This window comes from Sinocyclocheilus grahami, unplaced genomic scaffold, assembly GCF_001515645.1.
Source record: "Sinocyclocheilus grahami isolate Dianchi unplaced genomic scaffold, SAMN03320097.WGS_v1.1 scaffold706.1, whole genome shotgun sequence".
Taxonomy (NCBI): domain Eukaryota; kingdom Metazoa; phylum Chordata; class Actinopteri; order Cypriniformes; family Cyprinidae; genus Sinocyclocheilus; species Sinocyclocheilus grahami.
The window spans coordinates 722,850-744,223 of NW_015505885.1; the positions used below are offsets into that span (position 1 = coordinate 722,850).

Sequence of the window (21,374 nt, forward strand, 5' to 3'; positions counted from 1 at the left end):
GAATCCAAATGTCCTTTTAATTTGAACAAAATTACCACACTATTTGCTTAAAAAAGTTGCACGCATGTTGACACTGCAGTATGTTATGCACGCTTTCTCATGCATAAAATAAATGTCATATGTGCCTCATAAAGAACACAGACACAAGCATATTTGACTAATTAAGGCAAACAGAGACATATGTTCAAATGAGCCATAAAAGCAAACACAGGTTAATGCACAGGACAAAACTGGATGGGTTCTGACTGTGACATTGATGCACAGAGCTGGGCCGATTCCAAAATTACAAGACAAAAATTGTAGTTAGTAACGTAATCCCTTACATTACACATTTTAGGTAATATAAACAGACTACATTTAACCTAACTCATTTATCAGATTGAGTTAAATAGGATAATCTTGTACCATACTGATAAAAAAAAAATACAAAGAGTAAGAAAATATATTCCATTATTAACAACATGGAGTGCATTAAACATTACACTCTGTCAAGGTTTCCCAAACGGGTTCGTGAAGATACTGCAAGGGGTTTGTGATTTTAATGACAAGCTAATAATTAAAGCATACTTTCAATTTAAAGTGGGCAACCAAAATCTTCAATCCTGTCGTTTATATGCGTTAACAGCAACAGTGACACATCACCAAGGCTCAAAGTGTTATTAACTGTACAAAACCTCGTAAACAAATTAATAATCCCAACTCAAAATTGCATACGATTTTATCCAATCAAATAATACTCTACATAGCAAATGCCAACTGCTTGATAGACTGCTTTGAAACAATGCGTGTGGTAAAAAGCACTAAATAAATTGGCTTTTGTTGCATTGAGTTCCTACTGTCAGGTCTGTACATAGTAAATGTAAATTATGTAATTAGTATTACTTTTACTAATTTTGAATCATTTGAGATTTAAGTGATATTTGGGATGTATGCACACACACACACAAACCAAGAGAAGGAAGAGGTTAATGGTACCAGAGCACGTAGAATCCAAATGTCCTTTTAATTTGAACAAAATTACCACACTATTTGCTTAAAAAAGTTGCACGCATGTTGACACTGCAGTATGTTATGCACGCTTTCTCATGCATAAAATAAATGTCATATGTGCCTCATAAAGAACACAGACACAAGCATATTTGACTAATTAAGGCAAACAGAGACATATGTTCAAATGAGCCATAAAAGCAAACACAGGTTAATGCACAGGACAAAACTGGATGGGTTCTGACTGTGACATTGATGCACAGAGCTGGGCCGATTCCAAAATTACAAGACAAAAATTGTAGTTAGTAACGTAATCCCTTACATTACACATTTTAGGTAATATAAACAGACTACATTTAACCTAACTCATTTATCAGATTGAGTTAAATAGGATAATCTTGTACCATACTGATAAAAAAAAAATACAAAGAGTAAGAAAATATATTCCATTATTAACAACATGGAGTGCATTAAACATTACACTCTGTCAAGGTTTCCCAAACGGGTTCGTGAAGATACTGCAAGGGGTTTGTGATTTTAATGACAAGCTAATAATTAAAGCATAAAAATGTAAAATTAAAACTCATTTTAAAATGACATCAACCGAAATAAAACACTTATTAAAAAAGAGCAACATGCAATATTCAAATAAAAATGTGATACTTAATTATTAGAATATTTCTTTTAAAAATCTCTGCGGTTCGGAGATCTAAGAGAGAGAGAAAAAAATCCGTTCTGTGCTCATAAGGATAACAAAGTGACGCATAGAAAAGTTTAAAGAGCAGACTGGAAGAGAGAGAGAGAGAGAGAGAGAGAGATTTTTATCTCAGGTATGAAACCACTGCTGGAAGAGACGCATGGGTTTGTTGGGACCGGTATTCTGTGTGCAATAATTCAGTTTTGAGTACATCTTTTTTGGGAGTAGTTGTAGCCTACTTGAAGCATCCTTTTAGTGTTGATCTCAGAGACACCTGATGCTGCCATTAAACTAATAGAAGGACAGTGAAGCGATAGGCTACAGTTTGGAACGTCGAAGACCGAACGTTCTAAATACTTCTCTGTGAATTAAGTGATGCTTTCTTCTACAGAATGATGTCGAGCAGCAAAACGACTCTTGCGTTCCTCATCTACGGGCTCCTCGTACACCACGTGTTGAGTTACCCGAGCATCAGGTACGGAAACTTTCACCTAACGCTCGGTAACAATTTGGATTTTGAGGATTTCGAGTAGCCTGCAGCGTAGCTGGAGTAACACTGTTAAACGAATAAAACAATTTGAGCCCGGTCTCATGAAAAGGCGTATAAATAGTACGCCAAATAAAAACGAAAACTCGTGGTATTGATACGCAAAAATGGACTTAGGCGTGCATATGATACGCATGTGTTTGGCGTGCATATAATACGCAGTTTTCGCGTGCATATGATACGCATGTGTTTGGCGTGCATATAATACGCAGTTTTCGCGTGCATATGATACGCATCTACCCCACAACCCTAAACATACCCATCGCGTAGCATATACACGCCAAAATCAATTTTTGCGTATCAATATTTTTCGTTTTTATTTGCCGTAGTATTTACACGCACTTTCATGAGATCGGGTTGTTTATTGACAAGTGTCCGATCACACCAATTTGAACAGATGCCTTTTTTTTGGTTCGCTGTATGTCTAATAAAAAATAACAAGTATTAGGGGCTACTCAAGAGGTGTTTTATTGCTTACATGCGCGTGCTTTGTTCGAAAAGACAAAAGTGTGAACGCACTTTGATTAGAAAGTAGCCTTCAGTTGATTCAATTTTAAAGTAAATAGTTTTAAAAGGCACGACCATATATTGCTTGATTTTACCAGGCATAAATAAAGTACAATAGCTTATAAGAAAAAATATTGATCACGGATGTCCACAATGCTTTTTTGGACAAACTAAAATTTAAAAGCATTTTTTACATACATATCTTTACTATTTTGTTATTACATAATAGTATATGCATTTGAAATGTTTAGAGCACAGTAATAGCCTGTGTTAATTACTTGCGAATGAAATGACTTGATGTTTTGTTACAGAATGGAGACTGCAGGATTTGACGAGGAGGGAAACTCATTAACGGATCTAACCTTTGACACTGACCAGATCACTATTCGAAGCTCTCCTTCAGTTACTGAAGACGCATACACGTTGTACAGTCCTCCATCGAAAAGGTGATCATAGGCTACTTCTTTCTTCCCGAGCTCCTGTTCTATTTCTAGGCATTCCCAAAATAGTACCCGTTTGTTTATCAGTGATTGCTCTGGTTGCATTGTTCTGCTTGCTAAGACAAATCGAGCCATTGGCTTGTATAAGACGTTTGCACAAAAAATTGTGAACATAGTTAGTGTTTGAAAACAACTCCGACTGAAAAAGCCACACTCTAAAAACTGCTGGGTTAAATACAACCCAGTGCTGGGTAAAATAGGGAACAACCCAATTGCTGGGTTTGTCCATATTTAACCCAGCATTTTTTAGAGTGCACCCTATTACATGAGAGTGATGTTACAAATTAGATACACTCTAAAAAATGCTGGGTTAAATATGGACAAACCCAGCAATTGGGTTTGTCCCTATTTTACCCAGCACTGGGTTGTATTCAACCCAGCATTTTTTAGAGTGTATCTAATTTGTAACATCACTCTCATGTAATAGGGTGCACTCTAAAAAATGCTGGGTTAAATATGGACAAACCCAGCAATTGGGTTTGTCCCTATTTTACCCAGCACTGGGTTGTATTCAACCCAGCATTTTTTAGAGTGTACTGTTGCGTTATATTAGCTGAAGCTGATCTCTCTTTTGACCACCACTGATACGTTGTTGTACAATCTTTTTTTTGTTTTGTCAATTTGTCACCCAGATTGGAAAGGCACGCTGACGGGATGTTTAATAAAGCCTACCGGAAAGTGCTCGGTCAGTTATCAGCGCGGAAATACCTGCATACACTGATGGCAAAACGCGTGGGGTAAAAACAGCATTTCTGTCTCTCCATCTGTTTCCTCGTGCTCTCATCCTAAGTGCTATCAGTAATGTAATCTTCCAACTTTTTGTCCGTGCGCTATATCAACTTTATATGTGGGGTTCTCAACATTCGTAAGATCTGTGGGGCGTTCACACAGGAAAGCGTTCTTGTTTTTAAAAACCGTTCGATGGAATAATGCAGAACTCCCGCGACGTTTTAAAATGTGATACTATTTTTTATGCCAAAAAGATTGTGAAAAAGCATCCTTTGTGAACAGCCCTGTTTTCACAACTTATTATAATTTATTATCCTATAGCCTATGAAATATCCTAAATATTCCTAAATGAAACGATTTTTTAGCGACAACTAGATTATTATTATTTAACATATGCACACTTAAATCCAAATAATGTGACTTTTTTCACAAAGGTTCTGTAATATGCTGGGTTCTAGAAAGCTTTGTCCTTTTTCTCTAACGCAGAGGAGGAAGCACGATAGAGGACGACAATGAGCCGCTCTCAAAGCGTCACTCGGACGGGGTTTTCACGGACAGCTACAGTCGCTACCGGATGCAAATGGCCGTACAGAAGTATCTGGCCGCAGTCCTTGGCAAAAGGTATAGACAGAGATATAGAAGCAAAGGACGGTGGCTCGCCTATTTGTAGCCTTTTCCAAATGCGTCTATCATGTACAGCTTTTGGGGCAAGTTAGTCACTATTAAGACTACTATGAAGATGTGTTCTTTATAAACATGTATTTATGTATTAAGTAAAGACATTAAAATGACTATTTTGATAATAATATTGTTTTTCTTTTGTACTGAAGCACCTGACGATGCAACGATCTTCCTTGTGGACCAGTCGTTTAGTTTTACCAATGCTATTTATTTGCTTGTTTGTTTGTTTGTTTATTCATTCATGTTTGTTTCAATACCTTGTCTATTAAATACATCAGCCTGAATATGAGTAAATAAATAGTCTGAAAGACAATCACTACATTGAATGAAACCTTCCTTCTTTCACTCCTGACATTAAGAAAGAAGTTTTTTTTATTTACAACAGCCCTGAAGACTTAGATTTGCACCAATTTCTACAAGACGTAGACTTTGGTGTGCTCCCGGATGGGGATGAGATTGAGGCATTTTTGTTGGATTGGCTGAGACAGTTCCCTCCTGAGTTCCCGGTGAGTTTCTAAGGCTCGATGCCATAGTGCTTTTCTGAGGGGTCTCTCTCATCCCTTCCATGCTTTTACTCGCATGAAGTTCTTCACACTTTCATCTACGGCTTAAATCTCACAAGCCATTCAACAAATTTTCTTTTCTTGCACAAACCTTTCTGAAAAAAGAGCTCCTTAAGGCCCGTTCACACCAAAGACGATATCTATGATGAAAACTGTAACTATAAAAGTTACATAATTTCCAGTTCGATGTGAATATGGAAGTCTACCCCACAACTAAAACGACACAGAGGAACAATATCATTGGAATCACTTTCAGAAAGATTAATTTTTTCAGCTGATGAATGATAAAAACATTGACAGCCAATCAGAATCCACCTGATTTTGGCGAGCTCGAGCATTTAAAGCGGCAGACGACTAACCTACAGCTCATTCCTATTGTGTTTTTATAGTCATCGTTATTAGTGTGAACGGAACAGGCCTTTATTGTCCCTATAAATGTGAATTAAATCAGCATCTTCAAACGCTAAGATTCACACAGATGACTCTTTTTGAGCATGCAATTGGTCCCCTTTGAAATCTCAAGTTCATATATGAATGCGTGTCTATTAGACTTGATTACAGTGGTTCAGACTTATAAATATTTCTTTCTTTGTTCTTTTTTCACAATTTTCTATCTTTCTCATATTGCACGCTTCTCACATCAGTGTCAATGTTTGTTCTTTGTCTATGACCATAAAGCTGTTAATCAATGGAGACGTGTGTCTCTGCATCTTAAATTTTTGTGGTTATAAGTATCAGCAGGTCATTGTTAGATGAGTTGGGTATGACATATATAGTTGTATTCTGTAATAATCCCTTTATGCATGCAAAACAAACTAATATTCCGAAAGATGAAATAAAAGGCAATATGTTTTGAGGTAAAACCAACTGTTAGAAGCAAACCTCCAACTTACATCACAGTTTTTGACGGTGTTGTATATGCTTAAGCTTGTTAGTGATATGTACATGTTTGCATATGCATATTATAATGTGTTTGCGTGTAAAAGGGTGATCATGTGAAATCAATCTGTGTTTAATTCTGCATTCTCCTGCAGGCTTTGTGACACAGGAGGCAGCTAGCGGCTTGGGTGCCTTTGCTTCATCTTTAAAATGGCCACCAATTTCAGATGGCACATTAGTGGCCCTCCAAATGCTGCAATCACCTGCTCACACATCTCCTATTTCTCACATAACATACCTTGTTCAAATTCCACCTGGCTTTCCGGTTATTCGATTTAACTTCTCTATGCATAGTGTGTTGTAGCGATCTGTATGGCATTTATTAAACATTCGCAGCCTTGACATTCATTTTGTGTGCAGAGACCTATAGTGCCCAAAGCCTTACTTAAACATTAAGATAAATCTCTGTCTTGTGCTGATCGTTAGTACATCAACACATGGGAGCCACACAAGGGCACCATTATATATGTAAGAAACGAAACAAAACAAAAAACTGTGTTGTGAGATTTGTATGAATACATTTTTGTAAACAACAATTTTGTCTAATCTTTGATGATTATGAGGAAAGCAAAGCACAAATAAACACCCTTGGATCATAAATACATGTACAGTAAATATGATACACCTGCAAGTAATGTAACCATTTAGAAAGAGCACGTCTTCACAAACAAAATGTGATATGCCATCAATAAATATAAAATTCAGAAAATGTGTGATGTGTCAGATAAATGAAAATTAATAGAAATATAACCCATGCTCTCAGAAAAAAGTACAAAAGCTGTCACTAGAGCAGTACTAATATGTACACATTAAATACTAATATGTACCTTTAAGATACCAATATGGATGCTTGAGGTACAAAGGTCTATCTTTTTAAAAGGAATCACACCAGTGACTGCTCTTATACCTATTTTCTGAGAGTGCATGATGCAAAAAATATTATAACATATGCAAAAATAATTTGAAAAGTGACACTAAAGTGAAAAGTGACACAATAAGCAGGAACACAAGTTAATAGAAATGAGGGTTTCATGCTACCGCTGTCTGATAAAGTGAAATATTTAATTGCTTACCACTAAAGCGGAGATATACAGTAGAAAATACACATGTCTGTATGTATTTGTATGTGTTCTCCCACCAGGCCGTGACTGGTGTTATAGTGCAGAGACACCAGCGTAAGGAGAACCTTTTAGTTCCCGTCAGAGCAGATCAGAGCTAATAATTTCACACTGGACCCCATACATCACTGTAGCACAGCAGGCAAAAACACTGACCTTTACCATCTTCATTACATGTCCGTTTAGCTGTTTGACTGATCTCATGCAAACATGCATTGTATCCACTGTCAGAACTGTGTAATGTGGGTTAAAAGAGGATGATTGATTAGTATTAAAACGTTTAATTTGTAAGTCTGTAATTTTTTTAAGCGGTCACAAGCACAGTTTTCATACCCCTTTGATCTATTTTTATGTTTTTCTTGCAGTCCACTTAAAATAAAATGCTGATTTTAATGTATTTGGCTAAGCAGACATTGATCGGGTGGCTTGCTAATGTGTTAGATTTCTTCTAATACATTAAATAAGTAAGCGTGACCAAATTACATTTCTCTCTCTGACAAACAATAGACTTTTTTACCAATGAGTCAAAGAGAAGAGTGTGATCACAAACTGGTGTGGCTCTGATGAGTGCACAAGTGACTTGATAAACTCATTCACATGCATTCTTGTCAAATGATTCCTGCATATTTACCGCAGCTTCTGTAATTCAGCTGTCTGTTAAACTAGGTTCCAGGCTCATTGGAAAAAACGTTTGGTGTAATTTCTGCAAGATTTTAATGTATTTGGCTAAGCAGACATTGATCGGGTGGCTTGCTAATGTGTTAGATTTCTTCTAATACATTAAATAACCAAATTACATTTCTCTCTCTGACAAACAATAGACTTTTTTACCAATGAGTCAAAGAGAAGAGTGTGATCACAAACTGGTGTGGCTCTGATGAGTGCACAAGTGACTTGATAAACTCATTCACATGCATTCTTGTCAAATGATTCCTGCATATTTACCGCAGCTTCTGTAATTCAGCTGTCTGTTAAACTAGGTTCCAGGCTCATTGGAAAAAACGTTTGGTGTAATTTCTGCAAAATGACATTAAAAGCATGTTTAAAGCGCTAAAAGCATGTTTAGTTTGTGTCAATCTGGCAACCATGAGCATAGAATACGCTGGGGACATGCCCCCCCCCCCCCTTTCCCCCCCGTGACCAAATTACATTTCTCTCTCTGACAAACAATAGACTTTTTTACCAATGAGTCAAAGAGAAGAGTGTGATCACAAACTGGTGTGGCTCTGATGAGTGCACAAGTGACTTGATAAACTCATTCACATGCATTCTTGTCAAATGATTCCTGCATATTTACCGCAGCTTCTGTAATTCAGCTGTCTGTTAAACTAGGTTGCAACCCAGGCTCATTGGAAAAAACGTTTGGTGTAATTTCTGCAAAATGACATTAAAAGCATGTTTAAAGCGCTAAAAGCATGTTTAGTTTGTGTCAATCTGGCAACCATGGGCATAGAATACGCTGGGGACATGCCCCCCCCCCCCTTTTCCCACGCATTTTTAATAAAACAGAAATTCGCCCCCTTCACTTTTTTCAGGCAAGCATGTTCACGTAGAGGTTTTTAAGGGCCAGTGTGATAGTCTATGCATGACCCGACATTTTATTCATATCCAAAATGAGGCAATGTAAACATTATGCAGTGCATGTTTCATTCATACTCGAAGCCGGAGGGCGCTCTCACGCAGAAAGTTCATAACAGACTCATAGAAGTAATAACTTCTGACATCATGCCAGGAAATCCCTAATATGGAGAAAGGCATTCAGCTATCGCTGTATAAAAAGCAGAAACGTTTTGACTGATGAAACGTGAAGACAATACATAGCTACACGATTGCGACATTATAAGGTTTAAGTGTATTTTTCAAGTCATCTCCATGCAATAAAATGGAAAAAAGTGTTTGTAGCATATAAACCAATCATAAAATTGTCACTAGGAAAAAAATATAGAATACAAATGATTGGTTATTGTCCAGGGGCCGCTTGCACCAGATGTATTCAAGTTACAACTTAGCCTAGTTTTGACGTAAATGGGCACTAAGTTAACTTAATATTTTGTTGTTGTTGTTGCACCTTTACACTTAATAGAAGCATAACTCTACGTATAAACTAATTATTTACGTAAGTGTCTGGTCAGGAGTAACAGTTGGAATAAAATAGCAGACTGAATGAACTGCATCAATATGTTCTTCTTTTACCTGACAACCATCAATCCTTTAGACATATACAATGCTGCTGACATTTACACTCACGTACATATTAAGAGAGAGAACGATATGCGAATAAACTTACTTCTTTTTTTTAGTGCTTCTTCAACACCCCATCTACAGCACCCTGCCAGAAACCCAACAACAGTGTTAAAAAAGCAAACGTGAGTTCAAAACGCATTTGCTTATATTGCGACTCATAATTCACGGGACTCGTACCCGAGCGCTTCAAAACCTCAGCTGTACCAGGTGCACTACCGAGCATTTCGCTCGCTCTAATAGTCAGCCCCTTAACTTCATTATTTACTTTTTCTCACTGAGTTTTTGTTTTTAACATACAGCCACTTCTCATGAAAGGGGATTTCATAATTTGAATTATGAACCATTTATTTCTACATTAAATTAAAACAACTTTATTTTCATTTAATACAGTATTTAAGTAAAAAATAAAGCGAAGGTATTTAAAGTGTTTATTTAATACCATGGTATATTCCCTACTTTGCATTTCAGAGTATTTACAGTTACCATTACTTACATGTATTAAGTTTTTGTCATTTGTCTTGTCAGACTATGTTTGTTTGAAATTGCATTTTGCATACAGTCCTGAGTTAGTTCGTTTGGACTTGACTGGGACATGGCGTTTATACAGCATAAACATTTAAGTAACATGATTAATATGATATTGCGATATTATTATTGCTATATGTCATCATTAATGCAAGTTATTATCGCTAGCATTAGCTTTAGTTAAATACCTTACGCATACACTCTTAAAAATAAAGGTGCTTCACGATGCCATAGAAGAACCTTTTTGTCTAAATGGTTCCATAAAGAAGCTTTAACATCTGAAGAACCTTTCTGTTCCACAAAAGCTTCTTTGTGGCGAAAGAAGGTTCTTCAGATTATAAAAAGGTAAGAAAGAGATGGTTCTTTAAAGAACCTTTGACTGAATGGTTATTTGTGGAACCAAAAATGGTTCTTCTATGGCATCGCTTGAAGAACCTTTTGAAGCACCTTTATTTTTAAGAGTGTACCTGAACATCTGGACATAGAATACAAACTACTTTCAACAAAAACAAGATTAAAGACAGTCCCTGCGTATACTTCCCTACTATATAGTATGCGAAAAACAGTATGTGAGGCAAGTAGTATGTCCAAATTCATAGTATTCGAAAAACAGTAGGCGAAAAGTCCCCGGATGGCCTACTATATATATATATATATATATATATATATATATATACATACTACCCAATATGGGTACCCAATATATACTATATAGAACGCACTTTTTTAAAAGTGAAAATAAACTTACTTTGGCATTAACACACATATTTGTGCACACTTGAGGTGCGTTCCATTCAATCGTAAGTGGACTTCACAGGCTATTCTGGCATCTTAAGGGGGAATTGCAATCCGAAGGGAGTGAACTTGTTCAGTTCGAAGGGCACTTCTAGTAGCTTATCAGTGGTGACTGTCGTACATATGGCAGAAATGTACGGACAAATCAAAGACGTAATCAAACGGAAGATGAACCCTATTAACAGCAATTAGCATATGATGCAATCAAACTTATAGCAAAATGTGGTAGTTCTGTATGTTGTTTCAGGGTTGGCATCATCTGAGGTCCTCTGAGGGGTTGCATCATCTCTTCTCAGGTGTTCTGGATCAAGACTGAAGCTTGTGTCAATCCCCTGACAAAAACAGAAAAGCAAATAGAGACATAATTAGCGTAGCTGCTGTTCCAACCAAGCAAAATTGTGACCCTGGAGCACAAACGCAGTCTTAAAGTCGCTGGGGTATATTTGTAGCAATAGCCAAAAATATATTGTATGGGTCAAAATTATAGATTTTTCTTTTATGCCAAAAATCATTAGAATATTAAGTAGAGATCATGTTGCATGAAGATATTTTATAAATTTCCTAACACTTAAATTTTGATTAGTAATATGCATTGTTAAGAACTTCATTTGGACAACTTTAAAAACTTTGATTTTTTTTGCACCTTCAGATTCCAGATTTTCAAATAGTTGCATCTCAGCCAAATAGTGTCCTATCCTAACAAACCATACATCAATGGAAAGCTTATTTATTCAGCTTTCAGATAATGTATAAATCTCATTTTCAAACAATTGACCCTTATGACTGGTTTTGTGGTCCAGGGTCACAGTTGATTTGTGTAACACAAGCCGAAAGAATAATAATGTGCATTTTATCAGATATAGTACAAGATTATGAGATGCATTCTTTGAATGCTTGGCCAAAGAGATGTGCCTTTAATCTTTACTAAGCCTTTAAAAAAATAACGGCCAGACCTGAACATTACGAAGAAAACAGAGAAAGCATTTCATTACACATTACAATAAATTGTCAAAAATTCACTCTAGCCTAGAGTCATACCAGTTCATTTGTACGCTCATGCTGGGTATGTGTGACAGTTCAGCCTATAGGAGGCTAATTGGCTAATGGCATTTAACACACTGTTCAGAACGAGCTGATGAATTCACTGTGGGATACTGAAACACACACAAAAAGGCAGTTGCATGCTGGGAGTAACACGTATTGGTCTGGCATACACTCCAATCAACAAAGAGGGACATGGTTTACCAGTTAACCAGTTCCCTGTATCTTTCCTTTTTTGACAAGCATTTTAACGAGCTTAACGAGTTAACAAACGAGCATTTTAGCACTTCCATTCTGTAGTCAGTCGGTGCGTCCGAAATTGCATGCCGAGTAGGAACTACATTTTAATTTGAATTTACTCTGCGACTGTTAAAAAAAAGAGTTCGGGTAGTATGAGTGGAATTCAGATGTACTACACGCTTCACTGCCATTCACAAATCCTCTCCCATGGCCTTATGGGATGGTAAAATATCCACCGAGTGCGCACTTCAGAATCTCACCGGAAGTTTTACATACTATTTTTCAAATACTCCGTATTCGGACATACCACTCTTTTAGCATACTATTTTTTGCATACTATGTAGTAGAGAGGTTTTTGGTTAAATGCCTGAAACAAGGTCTGCGGTTAATACAAGCTGAACATTTTTTCGCGTTTTATGCTACAACATAAAATAAAGCAATAAGCCCCAAGAAGCCGTGGTTTACAGTGTTGTTAGGCACGACGCGAAGCGGTTATAAATTCACTGTAAACCACGGCTCCACGGGGCTTATTGCTTTTATAAAACGGTTATTCCATATACGTAGTAAGGTTTCACAAAATAAAACAGTGCAAAAATGTGTAATGATATTAATAAAAACATTATTCTTCCGCCAAACAATGTAGTTCCTCAGAAACGGTTGTGGTTGCAACAAAGCGGATGCCAAACAACACACAAACGTAAACAAAGGTGTGTGTTTGTAGAGTAATTTACAACAGCTTTGAACTCGGCTCAGCCAATCAGAATCAAGGACTGGAACTATCCGTTTTATAATACATCAGTAAATACCCTTGTGATTTTTGTAATGCTTTTATTTTAAAAAGGCGGTTGCTTACAAGTGTCTAAATGGGACTACAGAGGTTGTCGGGGGGACATTAAAAGTCATTGCATCGAACATATAAACTCATCTACTCACTAGTCGCTTTCACAGCCTCATTGAGTTTATAATCTCACTCTTGCAAACTGTTTTAATTCAAACTTCCAGCAGTAAATACCCTTGTGATTTTTGTAATGCTTTTATTTTAAAAAGGCGGTTGCTTACAAGTGTCTAAATGGGACTACAGAGGTTGTCGGGGGACATTAAAAGTCATTGCATCGAACATATAAACTCATCTACTCACTAGTCGCTTTCACAGCCTCATTGAGTTTATAATCTCACTCTTGCAAACTGTTTTAATTCAAACTTCCAGGGAAAATGGTTTTAAAATAAAGACGGTGATGTTGAAGTCATGTGACCGCGGTGTCTGGCGTAGCTTCTTTATAGCCCATACCTTTAGCCTTTTACTTCTGGCACAAAATGTATTTTGTGTTCATTTGTGAAGATCACAATGATAAACAAAACATGTAAGAATCATAAACCTACAGCTTGTTCTCTGCAATTAACCAAAAGCCAGTGGAAATATATAATTCTCACAGGTCGTCATCTAGTGTGCTCATGGCTTTCCTGCTAGTCTTGTCGGAAGAACTGGAACATATTCATAATTTACTCATGGTTTGGCACTAAAATGAAGACACTTCCGCTTTTACAGGATCCTCGAGGTGTTTCTTTGGCGATGGCCTGCGTGGAGGTGCTGTATGACGAAGAGCAATAATCATGGAAGTGTGTGGAAGTAAGTAGTGTGTGGAAGAAATCTGTCCTGTCTTATTCATGTGTTGAGCAGCACTTGAGCGCAAGAAATGCTCCCAATTATTCTGCTGAGCGTGAGTTGCCCTGCATGTGAAAAACAAGCGCACTTCATTGTATTGAATGTTAATTTGAAGTGTACTTCAAATCTTACAAGTATACTATTTATACTAGATATTATGAGGTACAGTAAGTGAAACATTTTCAGGATTATTTCTTAACACACTTATAAAAAGTGCAATTTGAAATAATGTCAAATTAAACATTTTGTTTTAATGAACTTCACTACCTTATATCGCACAAGAGATTTAGAGCATAAATGGATAGATAGACTTTAAAGTACATTTTAAATCATCATTTTAATAATACAATAATCATTTGGTTACACTTTATTTTAAGTTGTACTTGTTACAGTGTAATTATACATATACACACTGAGTAATATTAATTAACTACATGTTTTACAATATGGTTAGGGTTTGGCTTAGGGTTACTTGCATGTAATTATGCATAATTAATTGTTATTATAATAGTAAGTACATGTAACGTGTAACAAGGACACCTTAAAATAAAGTGTTACCAATAATTTAATTTGAATCATCTTTAAGGTTACATAAAAATATTTGCTAGCACTTTACAATAAGGTTCATTTGTTAAAATTAGTTAAAAACTAAGCATGAACAATACTTCTGCAGCATTTATTAATCTTAGTTCATGTTAATTTCAACAGTTACTAATGCATTATTCAAATCAAAAGTTGTGCTTGTTAACATTAGTTAATGCGCTGTGAATTAACATGAACTAACAATGAAGGACTGTATTTTCATTAACTAACATTAATATATACTGTAATAAATGTATTGTTCATTGTTCATTCATGTTTGTTAACTAACATTAACTAATTGAACATTAATGTAAAGTGTTACCAAATATTTAAAGTTAATATATTTTAAATGTACTATATTGCATCATCATTACAACTTACATTAACTATATATATATATATTCGTTTATCATAAAAGCACGTCAGTTCATTGAACAGTATACACTTCAACCATATTTCAAAAGCAATAGAAGTAATTATGAAATTATATAAAGATGTACTTAAGTCCTACTTAAGTGGGTCAAAAATCACTGTAAAGTTCAGCTAATTGCATTTAATATAAGATATTTTCATTTAAATGCATTGAACATGCAATTAGGTGCAATTATATTCATTTTGCACTTATGTATGTTCTTTAAAAGCAATATTATCTCAGTAATAAATGCTGTTTTTAAAAAGCATCCATTAGAATAGCCAACAGAACTACAATTTTCACGCATCAAAAAGTGCAAAACAACATTGCAAAAGTAATCCTTATGATCTGAGCGATGCGATGTCCTCTGAATAGACTCATTTAGGCTTTTATTCACATATAATCACTCATCAACGCACATACATCAAATATTGTAAATATTGAAACTCTTTGCACATGCTCTGTCTCTGGCTTGCAACTGAACTATACTCAGTATTTTTTTAACATTCAATGCATAACAGTAAACGATGCATGTTATGAAAAGACTTGACTTGTCTGTGTGTTTGTGTATATGTATTTAAGCACGCACTTCCTCTTTCCTTTCATCCACAATACATGAAGGAAAACAAGAAACATTAAACATTAAAAGTGAGTGATGAGAACTATATTTCTACGTGTACACAGATCTTTTGGTATACAGACGCAGATACAATATTTACTGCTTTCCTCTCTCTGAGGCATCTGGGTACCACAAGATATGTAACCACAAGACAGTTTGCAGTGTTTTGTAACTGCATTTCTGAATTGGAGTTTGAAAGCAGATTTCTCTTCTCTGTGCATGCCTGACATTTTATTGAAATGAGTTTTTTGAGTGTATTTTTATTAGGATTGTATGCTTTTAACAAGCTGCCAACCACTGACTGACAGACCTTTCACATTTTAATCTGGACTAAAACATGGCAGCCCAGAAAAGATATATCGGTTGGAAATGTTCTGATTCTTTATTATCGTTCTTTTATAGCTTTGTTCTTTGAGAGATATACATTCTAAAAAGAAAAGTCTGAATTGTGAGCTATATAATTGCATTTGTGATAAAAAGTCACAATACCTTTATTATTTTTTTTCATTTTGTTGCAGAAACAAGCTTGTCGCAGTTCTCACAATTCTGCGTTTTTCTCTCACAATTTTGAGTTTATATCTAACAATCCAGACTCAATTCTCATCATTTCTCAGAATAGTTTTCAAAATTTCGAATCACAGTTCTGTGAGATATAATAAATGAATAAATAAATAAAATTGTGAGATAAACAGTCGCAATTACCTTTTTTAAAAATAATTCTTTGGTGGAAACAAGCTTGTCATAATTGTCACAATTATGGCTTTTTTTCTTGCAATTTCGAGAATTCCGACTTTTTTCATTAGTTTATATTGTTTTTAGTTTGTTTCATAATTCTGAGAAGAAAAGTCAGAATTGTGAGATGATAACTCAGAATTGCAAGGAAAAAAACGTCTAAATTGTGAGATATAAACTCAGACTTGTGAGGAAAAAGTCAGAATTGTGAGATTAAAAGTCAATTACCTTTTTTAAATTTTTTTAACTGCAAGACTTTTTTTTCGCCTCGCAATTTCGACTTTCAATTCTGCAATTGCAATTCTGAGAAGATAAAATATATGCAATATAAACTCAGAAGAGTGAGAAAAAAGTCAGAACTGTGACTAATACCTTCAAAAAAAAAAATTTTTTTCATTGCAAGAATTTTTTTTAAAAATAAATTCTCGCAATTGCTTATGTGTTTAATCTCACAATTCGGACATATTTCTCAGTTTATGAGTTTATATAATAATAATAATAATTAATAATAATTTATGCATTTAGCAGTCGCTTTTATCCAAAGCGACTTACAGTGCATTCAGGCTATACATTTTTTTTTTACCAGTATGTAAATTATACATAAATTATATCTCGCAATTCTGAGAAGAGAAGTCCAAATTGTGAGATGATAACTCAGAATTGTGCGAAAAAAGTCTGAATTGTGAGACATAAATTCAGAAGTGCAAGAAACTAAGTAAAAATGGTGAGATTTCCTCCTGTGGTGGAAAAAGTATAATAATAATAGCTCTCCAAGTGCTTATAGGGCACTTTCTGAGAGGAGATGTATTCCTGACCTCCGCAGGGGCCCGTCAGACAGCGTTTGAAGCGTCGGATCCTGTCAGCAGAAAGAGCTCCACGGGGTCGGAGGTCAACACGAGTGACAAGCATGTCTCGCTGAGAGGCATTCTGGGACATTTGCCCTTCTGCAGAGTGAGAAAGAGCCCCAGTCGCCTCTGTGGGCAGATACACACCAATGAAGGTCTCCTTGTCATCTTTATTCCTCCCAAAACTGCACACATATAGACAGAGATGTACATGTTTATGAACAAATCCTATCTGTATACCTTGATACCTGCTAGAATCTGCAAAATGTTAATAATTAGTTAAATGAATAAAAACAAAACAAGAGCGATAATCCAGTGAGATATATATATATACACTGTATCTCACAGAAGTGAGTACACCCCTCACATTTTTGTAAATATTTTATTATATCTTTTCATGTGACAACACTGAAGAAATGACACTTTGCTACAATGTAAAGTAGTGTGTGTACAGCTTGTGTAACAGTGTAAATGTGCTGTCCCCTCAAAATAACTCAACACACAGCCATTAATGTCTAAACCGCTGGTCACAAAAGTGAGTACACCCCTAAGTGAAAATGTCCAAATTGGGCCCAAAGTGTCAATATTTTGCGTGGCCACCATTATTTTTACTGCCTTAACCCTCTTGGCATATTTGCATAAATATCAGTTTTATAAACACAGTATTAAGAATCAAGCTTATGTAAACTTGAACGGGTTCATTTGTGTAAAATCAGTTATTTTTATTTAGTTATTTTGTGTCAATTACATGATTTTTATAATATACATACACTCTTATTGAATATATGTAAACAGAGTACTCAAAAGTACAGTGAAAGTATGGATATTGAGTGTAAATTGTATTAAAATCGAAAGTATTTACCCAAAAACACACTTGAATGAAAGTAAAAAAAAAGGAGATTCTTATTTAAGCATTTCCAATTATTCTCTCATGTGAATGATTTTCATATATATATATATATATATATATATATACAGTAGCAGAAAGGTAAATAAAACGCAGCTGTGCAGAGGTCAAACATCCATAAAGCACATTTATATACACTGTAAAAATTATTTTTCAAAACTTTCAAAAACGATTATTGGATTGTTTTACTATTTAATATTAAATCATATTTAATTGCAATCAAACGTTATAATTAGGTCGCAAACCTCACACAAATCTTGGAAAATGGCAGCTTTAAGAAATAAAATTAATCTTAACAATTCAGAAACAGCTCACAGTTCTGCTTATTACAGTAACATGTTTTACTGAAGGGAACAGTTATCACTTTACATGACTGTTTTTGTTTGCTTAGCTTGTTGATATTGTTTTCCAAGATTGAAATGGTGCTATTTTTTATTCTTACAGATCTTACAAGTTTCGTAATTCGTCTGTGTGAAATTACAACGGTCACTAAAATGGAAAGACGTCTGGTTGTTATGATAAATCAGGGCAGCAGAATCCACAAAGAGCCTGTTCTCATTAACAAGGGTTATCTCAGGAGGAAATGTCAAGCCGTGGATCTCAGTCACGCATCGGAGATTTGATTTTCTTCTCCTGTCGATCAAGCTGACAGCATTTTTATTGTTTAGTTTTTTCAATAACATGTACAATTCCACGTCCATCTGTCTCAACATAAATTGACAGAATGTCAGGCTCCACAGAAACACAAACATTTAGCAGAAATTCCTGTCTTCAAATGAACAAACATTGTGTGACACATTTTGTATTGTAACAAAGCATGTCTTTGTTTGCTTTTTCTCGTATTTTATTTGCAGTAAAAAACTTTTATTTATTAGCTATGACATTTATTTATTATTTATTCAGTCAAGTTCTCTATAGTGAGAAAAAGTCACTATAGGATTTTTTTTTCAATAGTATTTATTAATAAAAACTGAAGGCATCCTTTCTTGTAAAAACATTATACAGCCTCTACAACTTAATTAAGACTGGTGTAATGAGACTCATATGAGGGTCAAAGACGAAAAAGGGTTTAAGCATTAAACAATACTGCTTTAATTTGTTTAAAAAAAAAAAAAAAAAAAATTATAAAGTTTTCTGTTTAATGTAATTGTATTGTTGTTTTTGTTTTTCTGAGCAAAAAATAAATATTATAAATTTTTCCCCGATTTACAGAAGAGACCCACTAAAATGTCATTCAGCGTAACAATCTCGTCAGGCATATTTACAACAAAAATCAATTTATGGCATATTAAAAGACTAATTACTTTCACCCCAAATACTAATTAGTTGTAATTTTACATTTTTTAAATTTGCCCCGATCCTAGGTTTTGCCCACTTGTCAGTAAGAATTTTTTACTCATTTAAAACACAATTAAATTTAATATGCTCCCTTATTCTTTTATATGTTTTAATATGTACACGTCAGAATAAGCATGTTTGAATTTTTACATAAATATTGTGTTACACTGAATGACAATGTAACATTATTTCAACCAAACTTTGACATTTTATTCTCCAAAAACTTATTTGAAACCTTAAAAGTCATATATATATATATATATATATATATATACAGTAGCAGAAAGGTAAATAAAACGCAGCTGTGCAGAGGTCAAACATCCATAAAGCACATTTATATACACTGTAAAAATTATTTTTCAAAACTTTCAAAAACGATTATTGGATTGTTTTACTATTTAATATTAAATCATATTTAATTGCAATCAAACGTTATAATTAGGTCGCAAACCTCACACAAATCTTGGAAAATGGCAGCTTTAAGAAATAAAATTAATCTTAACAATTCAGAAACAGCTCACAGTTCTGCTTATTACAGTAACATGTTTTACTGAAGGGAACAGTTATCACTTTACATGACTGTTTTTGTTTGCTTAGCTTGTTGATATTGTTTTCCAAGATTGAAATGGTGCTATTTTTTATTCTTACAGATCTTACAAGTTTCGTAATTCGTCTGTGTGAAATTACAACGGTCACTAAAATGGAAAGACGTCTGGTTGTTATGATAAATCAGGGCAGCAGAATCCACAAAGAGCCTGTTCTCATTAACAAGGGTTATCTCAGGAGGAAATGTCAAGCCGTGGATCTCAGTCACGCATCGGAGATTTGATTTTCTTCTCCTGTCGATCAAGCTGACAGCATTTTTATTGTTTCTTTTTTCAATAAAATTGACTATTCCACGTCCATCTGTCTCAACATAAATTGACAGAATGTCAGGCTCCACAGAAACACAAACATTTAGCAGAAATTCCTGTCTTCAAATGAACAAACATTGTGTGACACATTTTGTATTGTAACAAAGCATGTCTTTGTTTGCTTTTTCTCGTATTTTATTTGCAGTAAAAAACTTTTATTTATTAGCTATGACATTTATTTATTATTTATTCAGTCAAGTTCTCTATAGTGAGAAAAAGTCACTATAGGATTTTTTTTTCAATAGTATTTATTAATAAAAACTGAAGGCATCCTTTCTTGTAAAAACATTATACAGCCTCTACAACTTAATTAAGACTGGTGTAATGAGACTCATATGAGGGTCAAAGACGAAAAAGGGTTTAAGCATTAAACAATACTGCTTTAATGTTTTAAAAAAAAAAAAAAAATTATAAAGTTTTCTGTTTAATGTAATTGTATTGTTGTTTTTGTTTTTCTGAGCAAAAAATAAATATTATAAATTTTTCCCCGATTTACAGAAGAGACCCACTAAAATGTCATTCAGCGTAACAATCTCGTCAGGCATATTTACAACAAAAATCAATTTATGGCATATTAAAAGGTTTTAAAAAAAAAAAAAAAATTATAAAGTTTTCTGTTTAATGTAATTGTATTGTTGTTTTTGTTTTTCTGAGCAAAAAATAAATATTATAAATTTTTCCCCGATTTACAGAAGAGACCCACTAAAATGTCATTCAGCGTAACAATCTCGTCAGGCATATTTACAACAAAAATCAATTTATGGCATATTAAAAGACTAATTACTTTCACCCCAAATACTAATTAGTTGTAATTTTACATTTTTTAAATTTGCCCCGATCCTAGGTTTTGCCCACTTGTCAGTAAGAATTTTTTACTCATTTAAAACACAATTAAATTTAATATGCTCCCTTATTCTTTTATATGTTTTAATATGTACACGTCAGAATAAGCATGTTTGAATTTTTACATAAATATTGTGTTACACTGAATGACAATGTAACATTATTTCAACCAAACTTTGACATTTTATTCTCCAAAAACTTATTTGAAACCTTAAAAGTGGACACTTTACTTTCATTCAATGTGCTTTCTATAGACATAAAATCACTTTTGTAAATGTATTTTGATGCGGACATCTTAACATCTTTGACCCATGTATAAAAACAAAATAACACACTAATACTAAATCGTGGGAACAATACTGAAGAAACGATAGCACAGAAAATAAATACAAATACAGCTGCAAGG

General features: G+C 34.5%; 1 protein-coding gene across 1 annotated transcript; it reads left to right on the forward strand.

The window, feature by feature from the left end:
• The first annotated feature begins 1,821 nt into the window (after positions 1-1,821).
• On the forward strand, positions 1,822-6,469 carry LOC107559934 (glucagon family neuropeptides-like). The gene is made up of 7 exons (XM_016243962.1): positions 1,822-1,848; positions 2,076-2,159; positions 3,050-3,184; positions 3,871-3,975; positions 4,454-4,588; positions 5,034-5,154; positions 6,246-6,469. Exons 2-7 carry the CDS (start codon positions 2,077-2,079, stop codon positions 6,252-6,254), a joined length of 588 nt encoding a protein of 195 aa, XP_016099448.1. The 5' UTR covers positions 1,822-1,848; position 2,076; the 3' UTR covers positions 6,255-6,469.
• Positions 6,470-21,374: the final 14,905 nt, after the last annotated feature.